The sequence below is a fragment of the Enhydra lutris genome, unplaced genomic scaffold, assembly GCF_002288905.1.
Source record: "Enhydra lutris kenyoni isolate GAN:26980312 unplaced genomic scaffold, ASM228890v2 scaffoldscaffold66, whole genome shotgun sequence".
Lineage (NCBI taxonomy): Eukaryota > Metazoa > Chordata > Mammalia > Carnivora > Mustelidae > Enhydra > Enhydra lutris.
This window is the reverse complement of record NW_019154150.1, coordinates 17,333,636-17,350,235: the sequence shown is the minus strand read 5'-3', so window position 1 is coordinate 17,350,235 and position 16,600 is coordinate 17,333,636. Positions and strand designations below refer to the sequence as shown.

Below are 16,600 nucleotides of genomic sequence, written 5' to 3'. Positions count from 1 at the left end.
AGATACATCTCTGACCATGTGGGTTTCACATTCATGTCCTAGACGGGGATTTAACACATGTACTTATATTACCTAGCTGGCTTTTGGTGTATAGTCTTACCTGTAAACTCATTTAAGATCAAGGAAGCTCGACATTGTCTATTCCAAGGCCAGGACAGAGGGCAAAAGGACTGATCATTAGCATCATGTTAAAAGTAAGTGGGCTGTGGCCACTGACAAAATGTCTACGAAGTCATCTCCAATGTCAAGGAAAAAAGAATTGTTATGCCATAAACAAAAGGCACAGATACAGGAGATGCAGAATATGACCAAGGAAAGATGAAAAGAACTTTGAGAACATAGAGTAAAGCAACATGGGCACCTCTCCTCTGGGCTTGGTTATAGTCTATATGAAAAGAGGAGCCTTTCAAAATAACTGGTTTTAAATGATTTGATCATGAGCCTTGAAAGGTTCATAACCCTAGACCTAGTATTTCAGATTTGGGGGTAAAATGTAAGAAAATGATCAAGGGTATTGACAAAAATATACTTGCCAAAATAATTTTTTGTGATTTTATAAGTAACAGTGAAAGAAAGAAAGAAGGAAGAAAAGAAAGAAAGTAGGAGGGAGGGAGGAAGGAAGGAAGGAAGAAAAGGAGAGAGGGAGGGTGGGAAAGGGGATGGAGGGAGGAAGGAAGGAAAGAAAGAAAGAAAAAAACATAACACCCAGGAATGAGGATTGGCTTTGAAAATTAGGATCCATTCATCATATGAAATTATGGTATAATTATCAGGAAAGGGCAATGGCTCGGTTGGTTGAGCATCTGACTCTTGATAATAGCTCAGGTCATGATTTCGGGTTGTAAGATCGAGCCCCGCACCAGGCTCTGCACTCAGCATGGAGACTACTTTAGATCTCTCTCTATAGCTCCCTCTGCTCCTCCTTCCCTCTAAAAAATAAATAAAAATAAATCTTAAAAAAAATTACATGCAATATGATCATGTCACTAAACAATATTTATTAAATTAATATTTAAAGACAACAAAAATGTTTTTCTTGGACCTCAATTTCAAGAAAACTGAAACAACACAATCTGCTCTTCTAACCACAAATGTTATTTCAAAAGAATTAAGTAAAATCATGCATATATGTAATTCTACCTAAATCTATGTGTGCATGTATTTCATACAAAATAACCAGAAACAAGACTAAAATCTAGAAATTGGCAAATGGTAAAATAAAACATATTATAGCAACACAATGTCATATGACACAGCTATTAAAAAGAATGAATTACATCTACTTCAGTTAAACCACAGGGATGCTCATGATGTATTAGCAAGAGATGAAAGCGAGGTATTGAGAAATGTCAATAATATGATTTTGCTTTTTAAGAAATTATCAAAAAGAATGCAGAAGTAATTCTTATCCCTGTATCCATAGATAGATAGATAGATAGATAGATAGATAGATATCTCTATATCTATCTATCTATTTATCTCCATATATATCCCCCCCACAGAGTAAAGAATGGAAGGGTACACAATAAATTCTTAGTGTTTACCTGGGGAAGGGACATATAGAATACAATGGGGTAGTTAACAACTCTTTTCTTATATTTCTTTGCAAAGTTGCAGAGATGTGGTTACTTGTGTAATTTTTTTAAAGGTTTATTTATTTATTTATTTGACAGACAGAGATCACAAGTAGGCAGAGAGGCAGGCAGAGAGAGAGAGGAGGAAGCAGGTTCCCTGCTGAGCAGAGAGCCCAATGGTGGGGCTCGATCCCAGGACCCTGAGATCATGACCTGGGCCAAAGGCAGAGGCTTAACCCACTGAGTCACCCAGGTCCCCCTGTAATTTTTGAAAGGAAACTTAAAAAAGAAAAATGTAAAGCACAAATATAATAGTCGAATACAATCCCTGTCAATACAAGGAAAGCTTGGGAACCATATTTTTTCAGCTTCTCAGCCACAAACACATACAGGCAATCTGTAAATTCCAAAGCAATACCACACCTCATCCTGAGGAAGCCTATGCTAATCCTGGACACCACGAGGCTATGGAAAAGCTTTGCACCTCCAGAAATCCTGGGACTGGCTCTAGAAAATTCTAATTGTGCAGCTCATCAACTTTGTGACTCTAGGCAAATTCCTTAGCTTCCCTGAGCCTGCCTCAGTTTCCTCTTGTATGCAATAGAAATGTGGGACTAGGTGAGTCAAATCCTTCCCCAACAGATGATGGCTGTGGGAAACTTACACAAAAGTCTCAATTTAGGCTATTTCTGTCAAATTGGCTAATGCTGCTCCCAAGAGAAAGGCATCCTAAAACAGAGCTGTATCATTTCAGTTAAAACTCTGCTTTTTGCTACTTATGGGGACCCAGGCTTTGTGTCAGGGCCATTGTCCCTACTGAAGCCACTCTCAAGCACAGAGTGTAGCACTTGAGGTGAGTTGAGAGTAGAGGTGATTCGGGTGAAGGGTTGCTATTATAACTACATTAAAAGACTTACACGGGAACCCCCGACTATGCTCCATGCCAACCCATGTTCATAAGTCTCCCACATAAAAAAGTTCAACGGCCAAATAAATGTGAGCAATGCTGGGCATGCCAGTTCGATTATTTTTGTCTACAATTAGTAGAGTACTTGGCTTAATTCATAAGAATGTTTATTTTTTTTAAGATTTTATTTATTTATTTGACAGAGAGAGAGATCACAAGTAAGCATAGAGGCAGGCACAGAGAGGTGGGGGGGAAGCAGGCTCCCCTCTGAGCAGAGAGCCCAATGCGGGGTCCATCCCAGGACCCTGAGACCATGACCCTGAGACCATTGGGCCCAAGACAGAGGCCCAACCCACTGAGCCATCCAGGCACCCCACATAAGGATGTTTATTGAACTGGTTGGATGGTTCAATGCTGTCATCAAGAACCAGGCATTTTCTACCATTTCAGCCTGCCTTGCTTAGAGTGCTAATGACTTGCCTCATGTTCTCAAGATGGGTGCCATACTCCAAGTATCAGAGCCTTCAACGCGTGTTCAAGAAGGGGGGGGCGCCTGGGTGGCTCAGTGGGTTAAAGCCTCTGTCTTCAGCTCAGGTCATGATCCCAGAGTCCTGGGATCGAGCCCCATATCGGGCTCTCTGTTCAGCAGGGAGCCTGCTCCCTCCTCTCTCTCTGTCCGCCTCTCTGCCTATTTGTGATCTCTGTCAAATAAATAAATAAAATCTTTAAAAAAAAAAAAAAAAAAAAAGAAGGGGGCTGGAGCAAAAGCTTTTCCTCTCCCTTTCTCTCTACTGAGGTAAGAGTATTTTCCCCAGAAGCCTCCAAAGAATTCTTCCTCAATCTTCTGGACTGAGGCTGAGTCATATACTTACCCCTAAACTCATTACAGGCAATGGAGATTGGCTTAGACCACTGTTCCCAGCTATACTATTGCTACCTAAATAAAATCAAGGTTCTCTTAGTAAGAAAAAGGGGGAGAATGGCTGTTGGGTGAATAAGAAACAGTGTCTGCATGTTAAAAATGTTAAAAACAAAGTTAAAAAGGTTTCTCTATTACAGGCCCCCTCAGGAAAGCTGTAGCTCCGAAAGAGAAATAACATAGTAGTTAGCACTTTCCAAACATATTTGAGCATGGAAACATTTTTTGGAAGAACATTCATTAAGATCTTCTGGAAGTCTATTATCCCACAGAGAGCAGTTTCGGAGATGGTAGCTGAGAAGTGCTTTTTCAATAAGGTACCTTCCTCTCTTCTTAAATAAAAGTTTAAGTGCAAGGAGTTTGGGGGAGGGAATCCAAATGAGGTTTGAGTCACTTCTGCCCACATTCATAGGAATGATTTTTTCCTCACAATTTTTCTTTTCAATACATGAAAACAGACGAAAGATAAAATACATTTCAAAAAAAACCAAAAAAACCTCTTCTTATCTGGTACAAACCAGAAAAAGATGTACATTTGAGTTTGGAGATATAATGCAGGAACCAGGAACCACTTCTACCAAAAGGCATCCAGGTAAATGGGTTCAAAAAACAACAATAGCTTTTAAAAACTTTGCTTCCTGCCAAGCTTAGCAAAAAGAGAGAAGGGAGGGCGAAAAATTACACATTAGCAAGAATTTTCACCAATCCCACCGGGTACAAAAACTCATTGTATGAAGATTCTGGATTGATTTTGAAGCAGATATTAATGCTAATCTTGTTCCCAAACACTTCCCTTTCCTTTGCTTACAAATAGGCTTCCAACCCCGAAGACTCTCAATTCTCTGATTTGCTCGGTTATTAGGTCTGTTTTTGCCTTTAATTTGTCCTTTTGTAGGATATTCTTTCCTTTCTGGAAGCAGCCTTTCCAGTTCCTTCCTCAGCTACTCGGAGTCTCCCTGGAACACTCTGGACCAACCTTCTCTCCCAGTCTCACCTCCTCATTTGAAATTTCTTTCTGATGCACGGAGCCTCCAGAACTCCTGAGAGGTTTCTCCATCTGCTTTCCGCATGCTCTGCATATATTAGAACATATTGCACGACGCGTGTGATTCATCACAAACACCTACATGCTACGTTCTCCTGCAACTGTGGTTTTTAAAAATTACCAATATAAAGATAAAATGAAAACACTGGCCCTTCCGTAGCCCTCTAGACTCCCCCTCTCCCGTCACCTAGAGAAATACACAAGCACGGAAGTGCCATTGGGTAACTGTTCACCTTTTCCACACTGAAAACAATAAATCCCTCAGTATTCATGCAAGTCGGTGAAATGAATGCCATCTGAGAGATTACAGAGATTGTGTGTCAAGAGACTAGATAAATGATACACTAGATATCTAACCAAGTAGCCGAATGGGAATTCTTGAGCTGTTTGTTGTTGTTGAAAAGATTTACACACATGACTTTTCTCGGCTTGCTTGAAAAATTACCTCTTACTGAATAACCATTTAACCCGAGGGCCATAGCAGAGGCCTACAAGGTGCCCCCAGCAACAGGTAGCCCTGGGCATTGGGAAACATTTTCAACTTTCCTAAGCAGATACCAGGGGTACACAGTCACCTGCCTGGTGCTGAGGTGGTTTTAAACCCCAGCCGTCTGTGTTTCAGTTATGCTTCATAATTGCCTGCTGTTTTTCAGTTCCTGATGTCACTGGTTTTCAAACAACCCAAGGAGAAAGCAAGCTTTTAGTCATTAATATTTCTTGAGATAAGAGTTCTCTTGGCAATTGGAATGATGAGGGTCAAATGGTAATTAGTAAAGGCTTTAGAGCTCTTCCAGGCACTAATTTTCCCCTTCTTTTTCTAGATTCTGACAACTTATTAAATAGGAATCTTTGTCCTTTAAAATCTGCTTTTGCGTTCCCAAGGGAAAAGAGCAAGATCTCTGATCAGGGGGATGGCAAACCATTATTCCATCAAACTCCGGTCCTTCGGTCTTAAGGTCAATATACAAATTTCAAAACTAAGCTCCATTTAGACTCAGAAACATGGAAATACTCTTTCTATGCAGTCAGAGCAATTTTTCCTGCAAGGTCAGTGGGGAAAGAGCTGCCCAGCCTGTCCAGTATTTGAGAGATCTGACAGAGGGTCTAGGGATGGGTGTCTTGGCTGTACAAGCTGCTGGTAATAGGTGCGCAGCTCAAATAGTAACACAACTCTCATGTGTGGCTTTACTTTGTTAATTCTTATCTGCTGAAGGAAATTATACTCTTTGGAAACAAAACAATGTTAATTCTGTGATTATAGACATTATGCCATCTGGACACAGATGAGAATCATTTTTCAAGTCAGTGGCCTACAGTCAGTTCCCAGTGGAGTTTGAACTCTCAAGAGTCAGTGGTTTGAACTGATTACACCGGCTCACTTAATCAGTGGTGTTCCAGAGCTACTATGGACTGGCTAGTGAGAGCCCATTGTTAAATATTTAGGAATTTCATAAATCAAAACTGTTGATAGCTTGCAATTTTACACAGTGGGAATATTTACACCATGGGGATTGACAGACGTAACAAACTGGGGCTTCTGTGTCTTCCTCCTGAGAGCCAGTTTTCCAAGACACTGCCGTACATGGGTTCAAACAGAGTAGATCCCAGCGCTAAGAAAACGTTTCTCTTTTTCTAAAGAGCAGAACCACAAACCAATTAGCCAATCTGAAAATAAATAAAATCATAAAAATACTTATGTTGCCAACTTGATATAGTTCTTAATCCTAGAGAAACTTTCTCTAAGTTTGTAATTTCATATTCTCTCCAAGTGGCATGTCTAAAAGGGCTCAGCCAAAAATAAAATAAAAATAGGGGCACCTGGGTGGCTCAGTTGTTTAAGCATCTGACTCTAGATTTTGGCTCATCTCATTCTCTCAGGGTTGTGAGATTGAGCCCCACACCAGGCTCTGCACTGGGCATGAAGCCTGCTTAAAATTCTCTCTCTCTTTCCCTCTGCCCTACTCTTCCCACTCTCTGTCTTTCTGTTTCTCTCAGAAAGAAAGAAAGAAAGAAGAAGAAAAAAGGAAAAGAAAAGAAAAAAGGAAAAGAAGAGAAAAAAGAAAGGGAAGAAAAAAGAAAAAGAAAAAGAAAAGGACTCAACATTTGCTTGGCATTGGGGGTAGGAGAACAGGATGACCTTGCCCACCCCAGGAAGAGAGGGCTGGTTAATAAAAACTGTGAAAAGTTAAGGCAAAAAAAAAAAAACCAAAAAACTATGATGAGTAATAGTGGGAAAGAGGAGGTATTATTTTTCCAAATATTTAGATATAGGTCACAGAGTCTGCAGTGATGCTCGCTGAAATGTTAATTCAATTCAATTCAACTTGACAAACATTTACAAACAATAAGTGTTTGTTGAATTGAATTGAAGTGTTAACATTTATCCTCCTGTGATATTTCTCTGCAAAAATTAGAAAGTATCCTTAGACTATAAATTAAATTCTACCCTGAGATGAATGCTAACTTTATAACAAATATGATCATCAAATGTTTATATCCAGCCTTCTTTCAAGACACCTGTCAATGAATTACTTAGCAGCTTAGATAAAATAATGCAGAGACTCTACCACACTTAAGTAGTATGAGAAAATACAAAAAAAGGAAACAGAGCTTTCTGAACGTTTATTTTAACTGAACAGAAACTATGAATAATTATGGTGGATAGTTTCATTTTTCTTACCATTGGGTAATTATATCCCTAATTCTGATGGAAGTACATTAACCTTACTTCTAATAAAGATATAGTCCTCACCTAGTTTCAGGATATTTTCCATAGGAGGAATTGACGTTGTCCAATGCCAAGGGATGGCATGTGACTGAGAGTGATCAGTGAGAGTAACACATTTCCCTGACAATAGTGACTGATGACAGATGGACATTTGGCTCATTCAGATATGAAAACTTTCTTTAGGATTGTTGAGAGAGGAGCACTTTCATTTGGACCTTGAACTTGAACCTGAAATGACAGAAGCTAGAGATCTTACACTCCAGGTAGCCATGTTCCTCCATAGTAATAAACCAACATAAAAAAGAGCAACCCTGAAAGATGGAGAAAGATTGAGGCCTGGTGATATCGTTTAAGCCCCTAGATAAGTCATTCCAGAAGTCATCATCATACTAGCTTATAAGGAACATGGCATAATAAATTACCTTTCTTTGTTCATAGTATCTTGAATTACTGTTTCTGTTGCTTGCCACCTAAAGAGTCCTAAATGATACGTATTTATAGATTTTTTTAAACTACTTTTTAAACCACAATCACTAGAATTGCCAACTTCTCTAACAATCTTCTGAAAATACCAAAGCCTGTTCTTTACCTGTCCTTATATCCAAGCCATAATGAAAAAGAATAAAGGAAACCTCATTTGAAATGGACTCAGGAAGCCCTGAAGATGAAGTTTTCATGCCCCACCAACTCGACATCAATTGCAGACCTCAACAGGAAGAGGCATACCTTGGATTTTCCAACAGGAAGAAGCCTATTTAACTACCACAGCAAATGGGAAGATTTTCTCTTTGTCTAGCAAAAGGCTCAGCCAATGAGAAGCCATACTACCAGCCAATGAGAAGCCATCACTCTCTGTCTTATCCAATGGACTTATGCCTCAAGCAACCCCTCTGGATGTCCCCCTTTCCCCTTCATAAGCCAGCTCATCTCCCTTGTTCTCCAGACTTGCTTATGGTTTGCCGTAGTTTGCATGTCCCGAATTGCAATTCCCCTGCCATTCCCAAGTAAACCCATTTTGCTCATAAAAAACTGGCTGTATCATTTTCAAGTTCAATACTGTGTAACTTTGCAGTTCTTCCTGCTAAAAGGCAGATTGTATTCCCTGCCTCTTGACATGGAGGCTGGCCAGGTGATTTGCTTTGGCCATTGGATTGCCAATAGATATGATACAATCAGGCTTTCAAAGTCAGCTTGCATAATGGGGTTTGCCTTCTTGATCTTCTGTTATCTCCATCACAAGAACACATTCTGGCTTCCTGTCAATCCAAAGAAGAGGAAAAGCATGTGGGGAGTAGATGGCCCACCCCTACAGCCACCATAGTTTGGGATAAAGACCCTCCGGCCCACTTGCAGATGTCTGAGAATAAATAATTGCTGTTTTAAGACACTGAGTTTTCAGACAGCTGTTGCATGGAGCACCCCTACAACTCCCAGTCTGGAAAAAGAAAACTGTCTTAAATCTCTGAGGAGGGACTTCAGGATTTTGCCAGTGAAATGTGCATAGGAAGTATGAAGGAGAGAGAATCCAAACCAGAGACCATAGTGGTCATGCCTACAGTGGTCAAGCAGGTAAGAAAAACCAAAACTCATAAAGCACGTAGCACAGGCCAGGCACTGCTCTTAGTGTTTTGCATATATCAATTCATTTAATCCTCATAGCAACTATTTGAACGACACACCATTTGATCTCTGTTTTACTGGGACAAAACTGGGATACAGAGAGGTTTAGAAACTTGCCCAAGTCACCTCACTTGTAATTGGTAGAGCTAGGTTTTAAGTCCATGTTGGCTGCAAATAATAGGAGGAAGTACAGGAAGTGTGATTCTCTAGATGCCATCAACACGTTCAGTGGTTTGTCACCATGTGGGATTGAGAGCATTCTGATCCTTCCAGAGAAGCCAAAAATCCAGATTTTGACAAATCTCCCTATTTTTAAGTATTTTACATCTTTAAATGTTTGACTTTTTTTTTTTTTTAACACCAATAAGATTAAACCTATGTAGTTCAGGCTCAACAAATCACATTTCAAACTAAATCTATTGGCGGCCTGCCCATGTGCACCCACTGATCTACACTTAGCGAAAGAGTCTTGTTTGGTTGGCAAGTGTCCACCACCTGTGTCTTAAGGGCTTCTGTAATGTCTCGGAAAGTGGCTTCAAAAGCTTTGTCTCTAATGTTACAATGAGACAAGTACCCATAACATTTCCATATTGCCTTTACCTTCGAGTCTTTAGTCCAGCCCTGCGTTCTCACACACCTGTTTTTCAGGTCTTTGAAGTCACATAATTTGGACTTGGTGCTCCCTCTGCCTGCACCATTCTTCTCCACATTGTTTCCTGGGTCTTAGCTAAATTTCAGTTCCTCCAGGGCTTCTGCCAATGCCCCTCAAGAACACTAGGGAACTCGGGGCGCCTGGGTGGCTCAGTCATTCAGCGTCTGCCTTCAGCTGAGGTCATGATCCCAGGGTCCTGGGATTGAGCCCTGCAACTGGCTCCCTGCCCAGCCAGAAGCCTGCTTCTCCCTCTCTCACTCGCTCTGCTTCTATTCCCTCTCTCGTTGTGTCTCTCTCTGTCAAACAAATAAATAAAAATCTTTAAAAAAAAAAAAACACTAGGGTACCCTCCTGAGTGCTCCTGGAGCACCATATTCCCACACTTATCAAAAACTGGTTCATTCATATTTTAACAGCTTTGCCACCTAAATGTATCTCTTACTGGGCTGGGATCCCAGGGGTGGGTGTACGACTGCTTGGTTCACAATTGCTAACCTGTAGTAGGTACTGAGAAAACGGTCATTAGATGAAAGGAGAAATGACAAAAGAAAGAACATGTACAGATTTTGCAAATGTTATGTTCATCAAGACTTTCTGTTACAGATGTACACACACACATACACACACAGGCAAGTACCTAGATAAAGCGAGTGCACGATTAACTCTCTCTTCAAGGCCTAATGTGCCCAGGGCCTTCCAAGTCATCCAGAACTTGAATGCATCTGGTCTCCTGCTGCATTGGATAGACTTGTCTCCTGTGTCGTAGCTGACATCATAGAATTTATCCTGCTGGAAGAGGTAAGATGCCTTGGCAGAGTAGCATTTCTTAAGAAGGTCCTTTTGAAAAAAGAGAGAGAGAGGAAGAAAGAGAGAGAGAAAGGCTGTAAAACTGTCCATTTTTAGAATACACTTGATTTTAAAAACACACACCCACAAACAAAACCTGTAGGATGTTCTACCACCTTGTGCCAAAGCACCTGCTCTCACTCTGACGGCCCTGCATGGGAAGCAATATGTGTATATTAACTTTAAGACACATGTTACCTATTTTGTTTGGGGGAAAAAAAACAACCTCCAAGTTGAGAATGTCAAGTGCATCTTTACAATCTTATTGATGAGTACTTGGAAGCTCGGAGGTGACCATGTCATCACCTGTACAATATCAAAGTGGATCAATTTCTCAAGATGAAAAAAAATCTGTCTATAACCCTCTCAAGACTCCATACTGGGAAAAAAATACCTAACATATTTTACATACTTTATATAATTTCGTAGATGAAAGACTAGGCACTTGTAGGCCCTTCTTTTTAAGTCATATTCATATTAACAAGGCCAGAAGTGATAATAACTCAGGGATAAAAATCCTGAAGAAAGAGCTGTGAAAAAGTTCAGTGAAAGCCAGCAAGTTATGACCACCACAAACATCACCCACAAATCCAAAGGGTTTTTTGGGTTGGTTTGGCATGGGTTTTATTTGCAACCAAATTTAATTCGCATTTACTGAGTAGTTACTTCTCTCTAAGCAGTAAGTGACAATTTACCCTGTTTATTACCATTCTAAATTCTTCACCTTGACCTCAAATTTTGCATTCAGGTTCATCTAGTATTTACATATTCCCAGATTTCCCATCTCAAGATATGCTTTACCTTCAACTTCCTTCCTGCCCATCCCATTGTACTTTGCAGTCCCCACAATGGTGTGAGCATCCTCATTGCTACAGAATACCTAGTAAAACCCTCTGCTTCCCCAACAGAACCAAACTACTCAAAGTCCTTTAACCACCAGATCAGGCCCCATGTGTATCTTTGCTCAGACCACTTGCTTGACCTTACCTCTATTTTAGTATAATATTTGACACATTCAAAAAATACATGCAGGGGCGCCTGGGTGGCTCAGTGGGTTAAGCCGCTGCCTTCAGCTCGGGTCATGATCTCGGGGTCCTGGGATCGAGCCCCACATCGGGCTCTCTGCTTGACAGGGAGCCTGCTTCCCTCTCTCTCTCTCTGTCTCTGCCTGCCTCTCTATCTACTTAAAAAAAAAAAAAAAAAAAAAAAAAAAAACATGCAGCATAATTACAAGTTCTGAAGTTTACTAATACCAAACAAGGTCTTTCCTCGTTATCTAGGTCTGCCCTTCTTTTGGGTCCCATCTCGAGTTATGTTTTCCCTTCAGCTTCTTTCCTGACCTTCCCATTGGACTCACTTCTTCCTATTATATTTGGCTGCATTTGCTGGCTTTGCTCTGTGCTTTCCCTACTCAGTATGCAGTCTGCATGTATTTTCTCTTTGTGTAGTCAAGCAAGTTCTTGAGGGCAGGAATCATTTCCTATTTATGTCCATGTCCATAGAGCTTAACACTGTACTGGGCATTCAGGACCCTCCCTAAGCAATTATGGGTGATGATGCCACTCCCCATAATCCACATGTCCTCACATTCCCCTGACACGTAGTATGAACAGAAGAAACTCAGATATGTGAACTTCTCATTTGGAGCATCTTCTAAATCTTAACAATACAAAAGGATCAGTACTATACAGGAAGCCACAGAGAAACTCCCCAATGGTCACAGAGGTCCTAGAAAGTGATCTCTTCTGAACAGAGAAGGTATTCATTTGACTAATCAACTCAGTACCTTCCAAACGAAACCATGCATTTGCTGTCTTAATAGTAACATTGTTATAGGTGGATACCAATCTGGATATAATGTGTGCCATTACCAGAAAGCATGATTTTATGTTATTTAAAAAATTATAGACCGGGGCGCCTGGGTGGCTCAGTGGGTTAGGCCTCGGCCTTCAGCTTGGGTCATGATCTCAGGGTCCTGGGATCGAGCCCCACATTGGGCTCTCTGCTCGGCAGGGGGTGTGCTTCCCTCTCTCTCTGCCTGCCTCTCTGCCTACTTGTGATCTCTCTCTCTCTCCCCGTCAAATAAATAAATAAATAAAATCTTAAAAAAGAAATTATAGACCAACTATAATCAAGAACTCCAAAACTCCATTCATCCAGGTTCGAAAATAAATAGTATAAAGATAATAACCAAAGGAATACTGGAAGTCTTCAGTCTTGTTCTGATGGATATTGTTGGTAGACACAGGGGAAGAATAGATTGCTCTCATCTGAACATTAAGGTATAAAGAGCCCCTTTCTCTTTAATCTCTACTTTCATTCTATCAGTAATCCTCGGCTCTGATCACAACTGCCACCACTGCATCTCCCTACCCTCAAAGGTCAGACAATTTGGTTATTGTTTCCATAGCAACTGCAGCCTGACCATATATTATAACATTAAAAGGCCACTGCATACATTTTAAGGACAAAGCACACACACCATCTTGTACTTGCATCATGACTATAAATTTCTTTTCATCAACCATGAAAGACTCAAAAAAAGTCCCCCACGCAGATGAACTTTGGACATTTCTTGAGCAAGTTTCAGTACTTCACGCTAGTGATTGAAAGGGAAAGGAAGCCCATCCATTATCAGGAGACAAATTGCATCGTCATAGGCAAATGGAGAAGAGAAGAACCAAAAAAGCATACAGCAGAATGAGTGATTGTCCTCCAGTCATGACACCATTAATTTCATTACACTGAAAAATCCTCCTGCCTTGGGAAGGCTTCATAAAGAACAACTGGAGGCTTGGGATTTACTTTATTGAAAATAAATGAAAACTTTCACCAGAAAGTTCCTGCTTTGCATTTTAGTTTGTATCCTTGTATTAAAATGGATGAGATGTCTTTAGTTTTAAGATACACTTCTACTAACAGAAGATGTTCGGCTTTCCAGAGAAGAGAACATTTTGGAATAAGTAGAGTGAAAGTTAATGTTTTTGAAAATAATTAGTCATTATTGTACCATCAAAGAGAAGCACCGTGTTTATCTTGCTCATCTTTATAATCTTAATGATAGCAGGACAATAAATACTGGGTATATGATTTCTAGAGACATAGATGCAATGAGAATACAAATTGCCTTATACTGTGATATCATCTCAAACAGTTTTCAGGAATTAGTAGTTATTGTACTAGCACTCACACAGTGGCAAATAAAGGAAATGCAATCAAAGTAGCTTAAGTAGAAAGGGGAAGATTTTATAGGCTCATATATTTAAAACTTCAACATGGCGAGCTTCAGTTAATTACCCAAGATCAGGTAGCTTTTAGGTGGTGGGGCTGGGTTTCAAACCAAGGCTGCTGGGATGAAGGGCATGAACTCTGTATCCATGACATTTCGCTCTTTCTACAGCAGACCCTTAAATACGTGTCATTAAGAATCCTCAGAGAGGCAGGTGAGACAGAAGACGGCCCATAAAGAGCACATTGAACTGGAGATCAAAACAACTACAGTCCTGTTGCTGACCCTTAATCTGTTCCCATAAATATGACTTCTGTCCTCCTAGTGGTGGCATCTTGTCTACAGCATTTTGATATTTTTCTGAATATCAAATGAAACATGGTGATACTTAAGGGCATCACTTCAAATATAGAATGAGCCAGTAGGTTGCATATTTTTCTTGTTGAGATGAGTCAAGCCATTTTTTATTTCCAGAGGCTACATCAGATTCTGCTTTCTCTTTCCTAGGAGTCAGCGATTACATGGGGCTCCTTTAAGTCCTCACTCCTTGCAATCCTGTTTTTTAGCTTAGCCAAAGAAATAGCTTACCCCAAATTATTCCCATATGGCTCTTTCCATATTCTGTCCCATATCATCATTACTTACATGTAAGACAATTGTCTAAATGCCTTAAGAAATTGGTATATTAATCATCTTTGTACTAGTTCATTACAAAATTATGTAATGAGGACCTTTTATATGACCAGCACTATGAGAAACCTGGGTATACAACCCAACCCCATAGAGGCACTAAGCATCTTGGCTAACATTTGTTGATTGGATGCACAAAACTGAATTTAGGTTATCAGTAGTAGAAGGGCTTGGTTGTAATCTAAAATGTAATAGAGAATTTTAAAAATGATCCTACCTTCTGATCTTGGCTTGATTGATTGACTGATAAAACACTTGGGAGGCTCTGTATAGGCCAAAAGCTTGGCACAGGGGATATAATGCTTAGTGAGAAAATCACTCTCCCTAAGAAGTTTAAAATGGACATAAGGATAGAAAAACAGGCAGTTACAGAATGGTGCTAGACTAGGGCTAAGAACAGTCTACAGAGCACAAAGGAGGGTCAACTTTCACTGACTCAGAGATGTTAGATAGAGCTCTTCGGGAGAAGAAATATGTCCCAGAGAGCTGAAAGATAGGGAGCATCGAGGTAGAAGAGAAGATGGAATGAATTCAGTATGACTGCAGCTTGTTAACTGGCAGGAGATGAGCTAGGAAGCCTGGAAAGGTAAAGAGTGGGCAGGTCACCGTGGTCTTAAGTGCCATAATAAGAATGACTGGTCAGAGAATTTTCACAGGTTCTTACATATACTTCAACTTCAACTTCATTATTGCTCTGGCAGAAAAGAGTGAGAATCAGGAGATGTGGTCTCTACTTTTGATTCAGTCCCCCGGTGTCAGAGCTCAAAGCAAATCACTTAACATCTTGGGCTTCATTTTTCTCATCAACGTAATGGAGATAGTGAGAAGTGTTCTACCCACCTTCACGAAGACCGTGAAAATCTAATGAACTAATGTCACTTGGGAACACCTCTCAGTCTTTGGCCAAAATCCTGCTCATCACTCCCTTCCTCCTACAAATTCTCATACCCCCGACCCCCAGCTGTCACCACCCATTCTTCCTTCACTTTCCTTCTCTCCCCAAGCAAGCTGAAGAACAAGATGTCAACTCCAGACATCCTCACTGCTTATTCAGTGAGCATATTATACCTCTCATCCACCTCCCCTTTTTAATGATATGCATCTGCCAGTAGCTACAGAAAACCAAGTTGAGAGGCACCTGGCTGGCTCAATCAGTTAAGCGTTTGCCTTCAGCTCAGGTAGTGATCCCAGGGTCCAGGATCGAGCCCCATGTCCAGCTCCTTGCTTAGCGAAGAACCTGCTTCTCCCTGTCCCTCTGCCTCCAGCTTTCCCTGCTTGGGCCCTCTCTTCTCGCTCTCTCTCTGTCAAATAAATAAATAAAATAATAATATCATTTCAAGCCTTCAATTACAGGGGAACCCCAGTTTTCTGTTTATATGGGTGTGTTTGAAATCTGTGGAAACCAGACTATTCAGTTGTCTAAATAGCTTTTGATCTACAAAGTAGGAAAGTGAGAATATAACCCTTCATCTTCACTTCTTTCAGGGCAATGTCCATCCATGATTTCTGACTTTCTCTGTTTTTTTTCTTCAGTCCCACGTGTGTTCCTGTTCTGACTTTCAAAGGAATAGAACACTTTACAAATCTTTATGGGAAGAATGAGATCTGGTCACCAAAATCACTTGCGACACGAAAACCTTTGCATTTGCCTTCGCTGGAGTCCTGACTCTGTCTCTCTGTGTATGTTCCACCTGATTCCCTTAGTCTCATGCAGTTACTGACTGACAGCGGAGTGTGGGTTTCATACACTCAACTCTGCAGCAGGATCTGCTCATAGAACTGGCCTTCAACTTTAATCAGGGAGGCCTCAACTTTCTGGGCTTCTGTGGACAGTATTTCCGCCTTTTGCCCTGGTCACATTCATCTATAATCCAAAACATGTACTGTTTCTTTTGCAGATTCTTTGGATGGACATCTTTTATTTCTCTCATGGTATGCCTTTGACCCCTCTTATTTGGACTGATTTATTTAATTCATTTTCCTTTCTGTTGTATGAGGCTTTTTCATGGCTGTCAGAGCAGAAAATTGTTAAAAACAATCTGGTGTTGTATCCTGCTTGAGAGAAAGCTTATTATTTTTAATGAAGGGCCACAGTTCTCCCCCACAAACTCCCCACCAGATCAGAGTTCTTACTTGCCTTTTCCTTTGCCATCTGAAGGCTAGTTTCAGAAATGTCGTGGTTCACTGGCCCTCTCAGTATCTCCAGAAGGTTCACATCCAGTCTTAAAGGCTTCTGTTGGCAGCTCTGAATTATTTTTTGATCAATTGATTCAGCCCTCCTTTTATCTCATTTTTGAGACATTAGTATCATCCCTAGATCAACCCCTGCCTAGATCTTCAATTAATTCTCCAATTCTCACTCCCCTCCGTCATTGTGTGTTTTCTGGAAG

The 16,600-nt window shown here is 40.5% G+C and overlaps 1 protein-coding gene across 1 annotated transcript in view; it reads right to left on the bottom strand.

The window, feature by feature from the left end:
- The window catches only part of LOC111159122 (glutamate decarboxylase like 1), a 185,775-nt gene that overhangs the window by 86,129 nt on the left and 83,046 nt on the right, over nt 1–16,600 (bottom strand). The window contains 1 exon segment of the mRNA XM_022521539.1: nt 10,083–10,282. Coding sequence (XP_022377247.1) covers nt 10,083–10,282 — 200 coding nt within the window.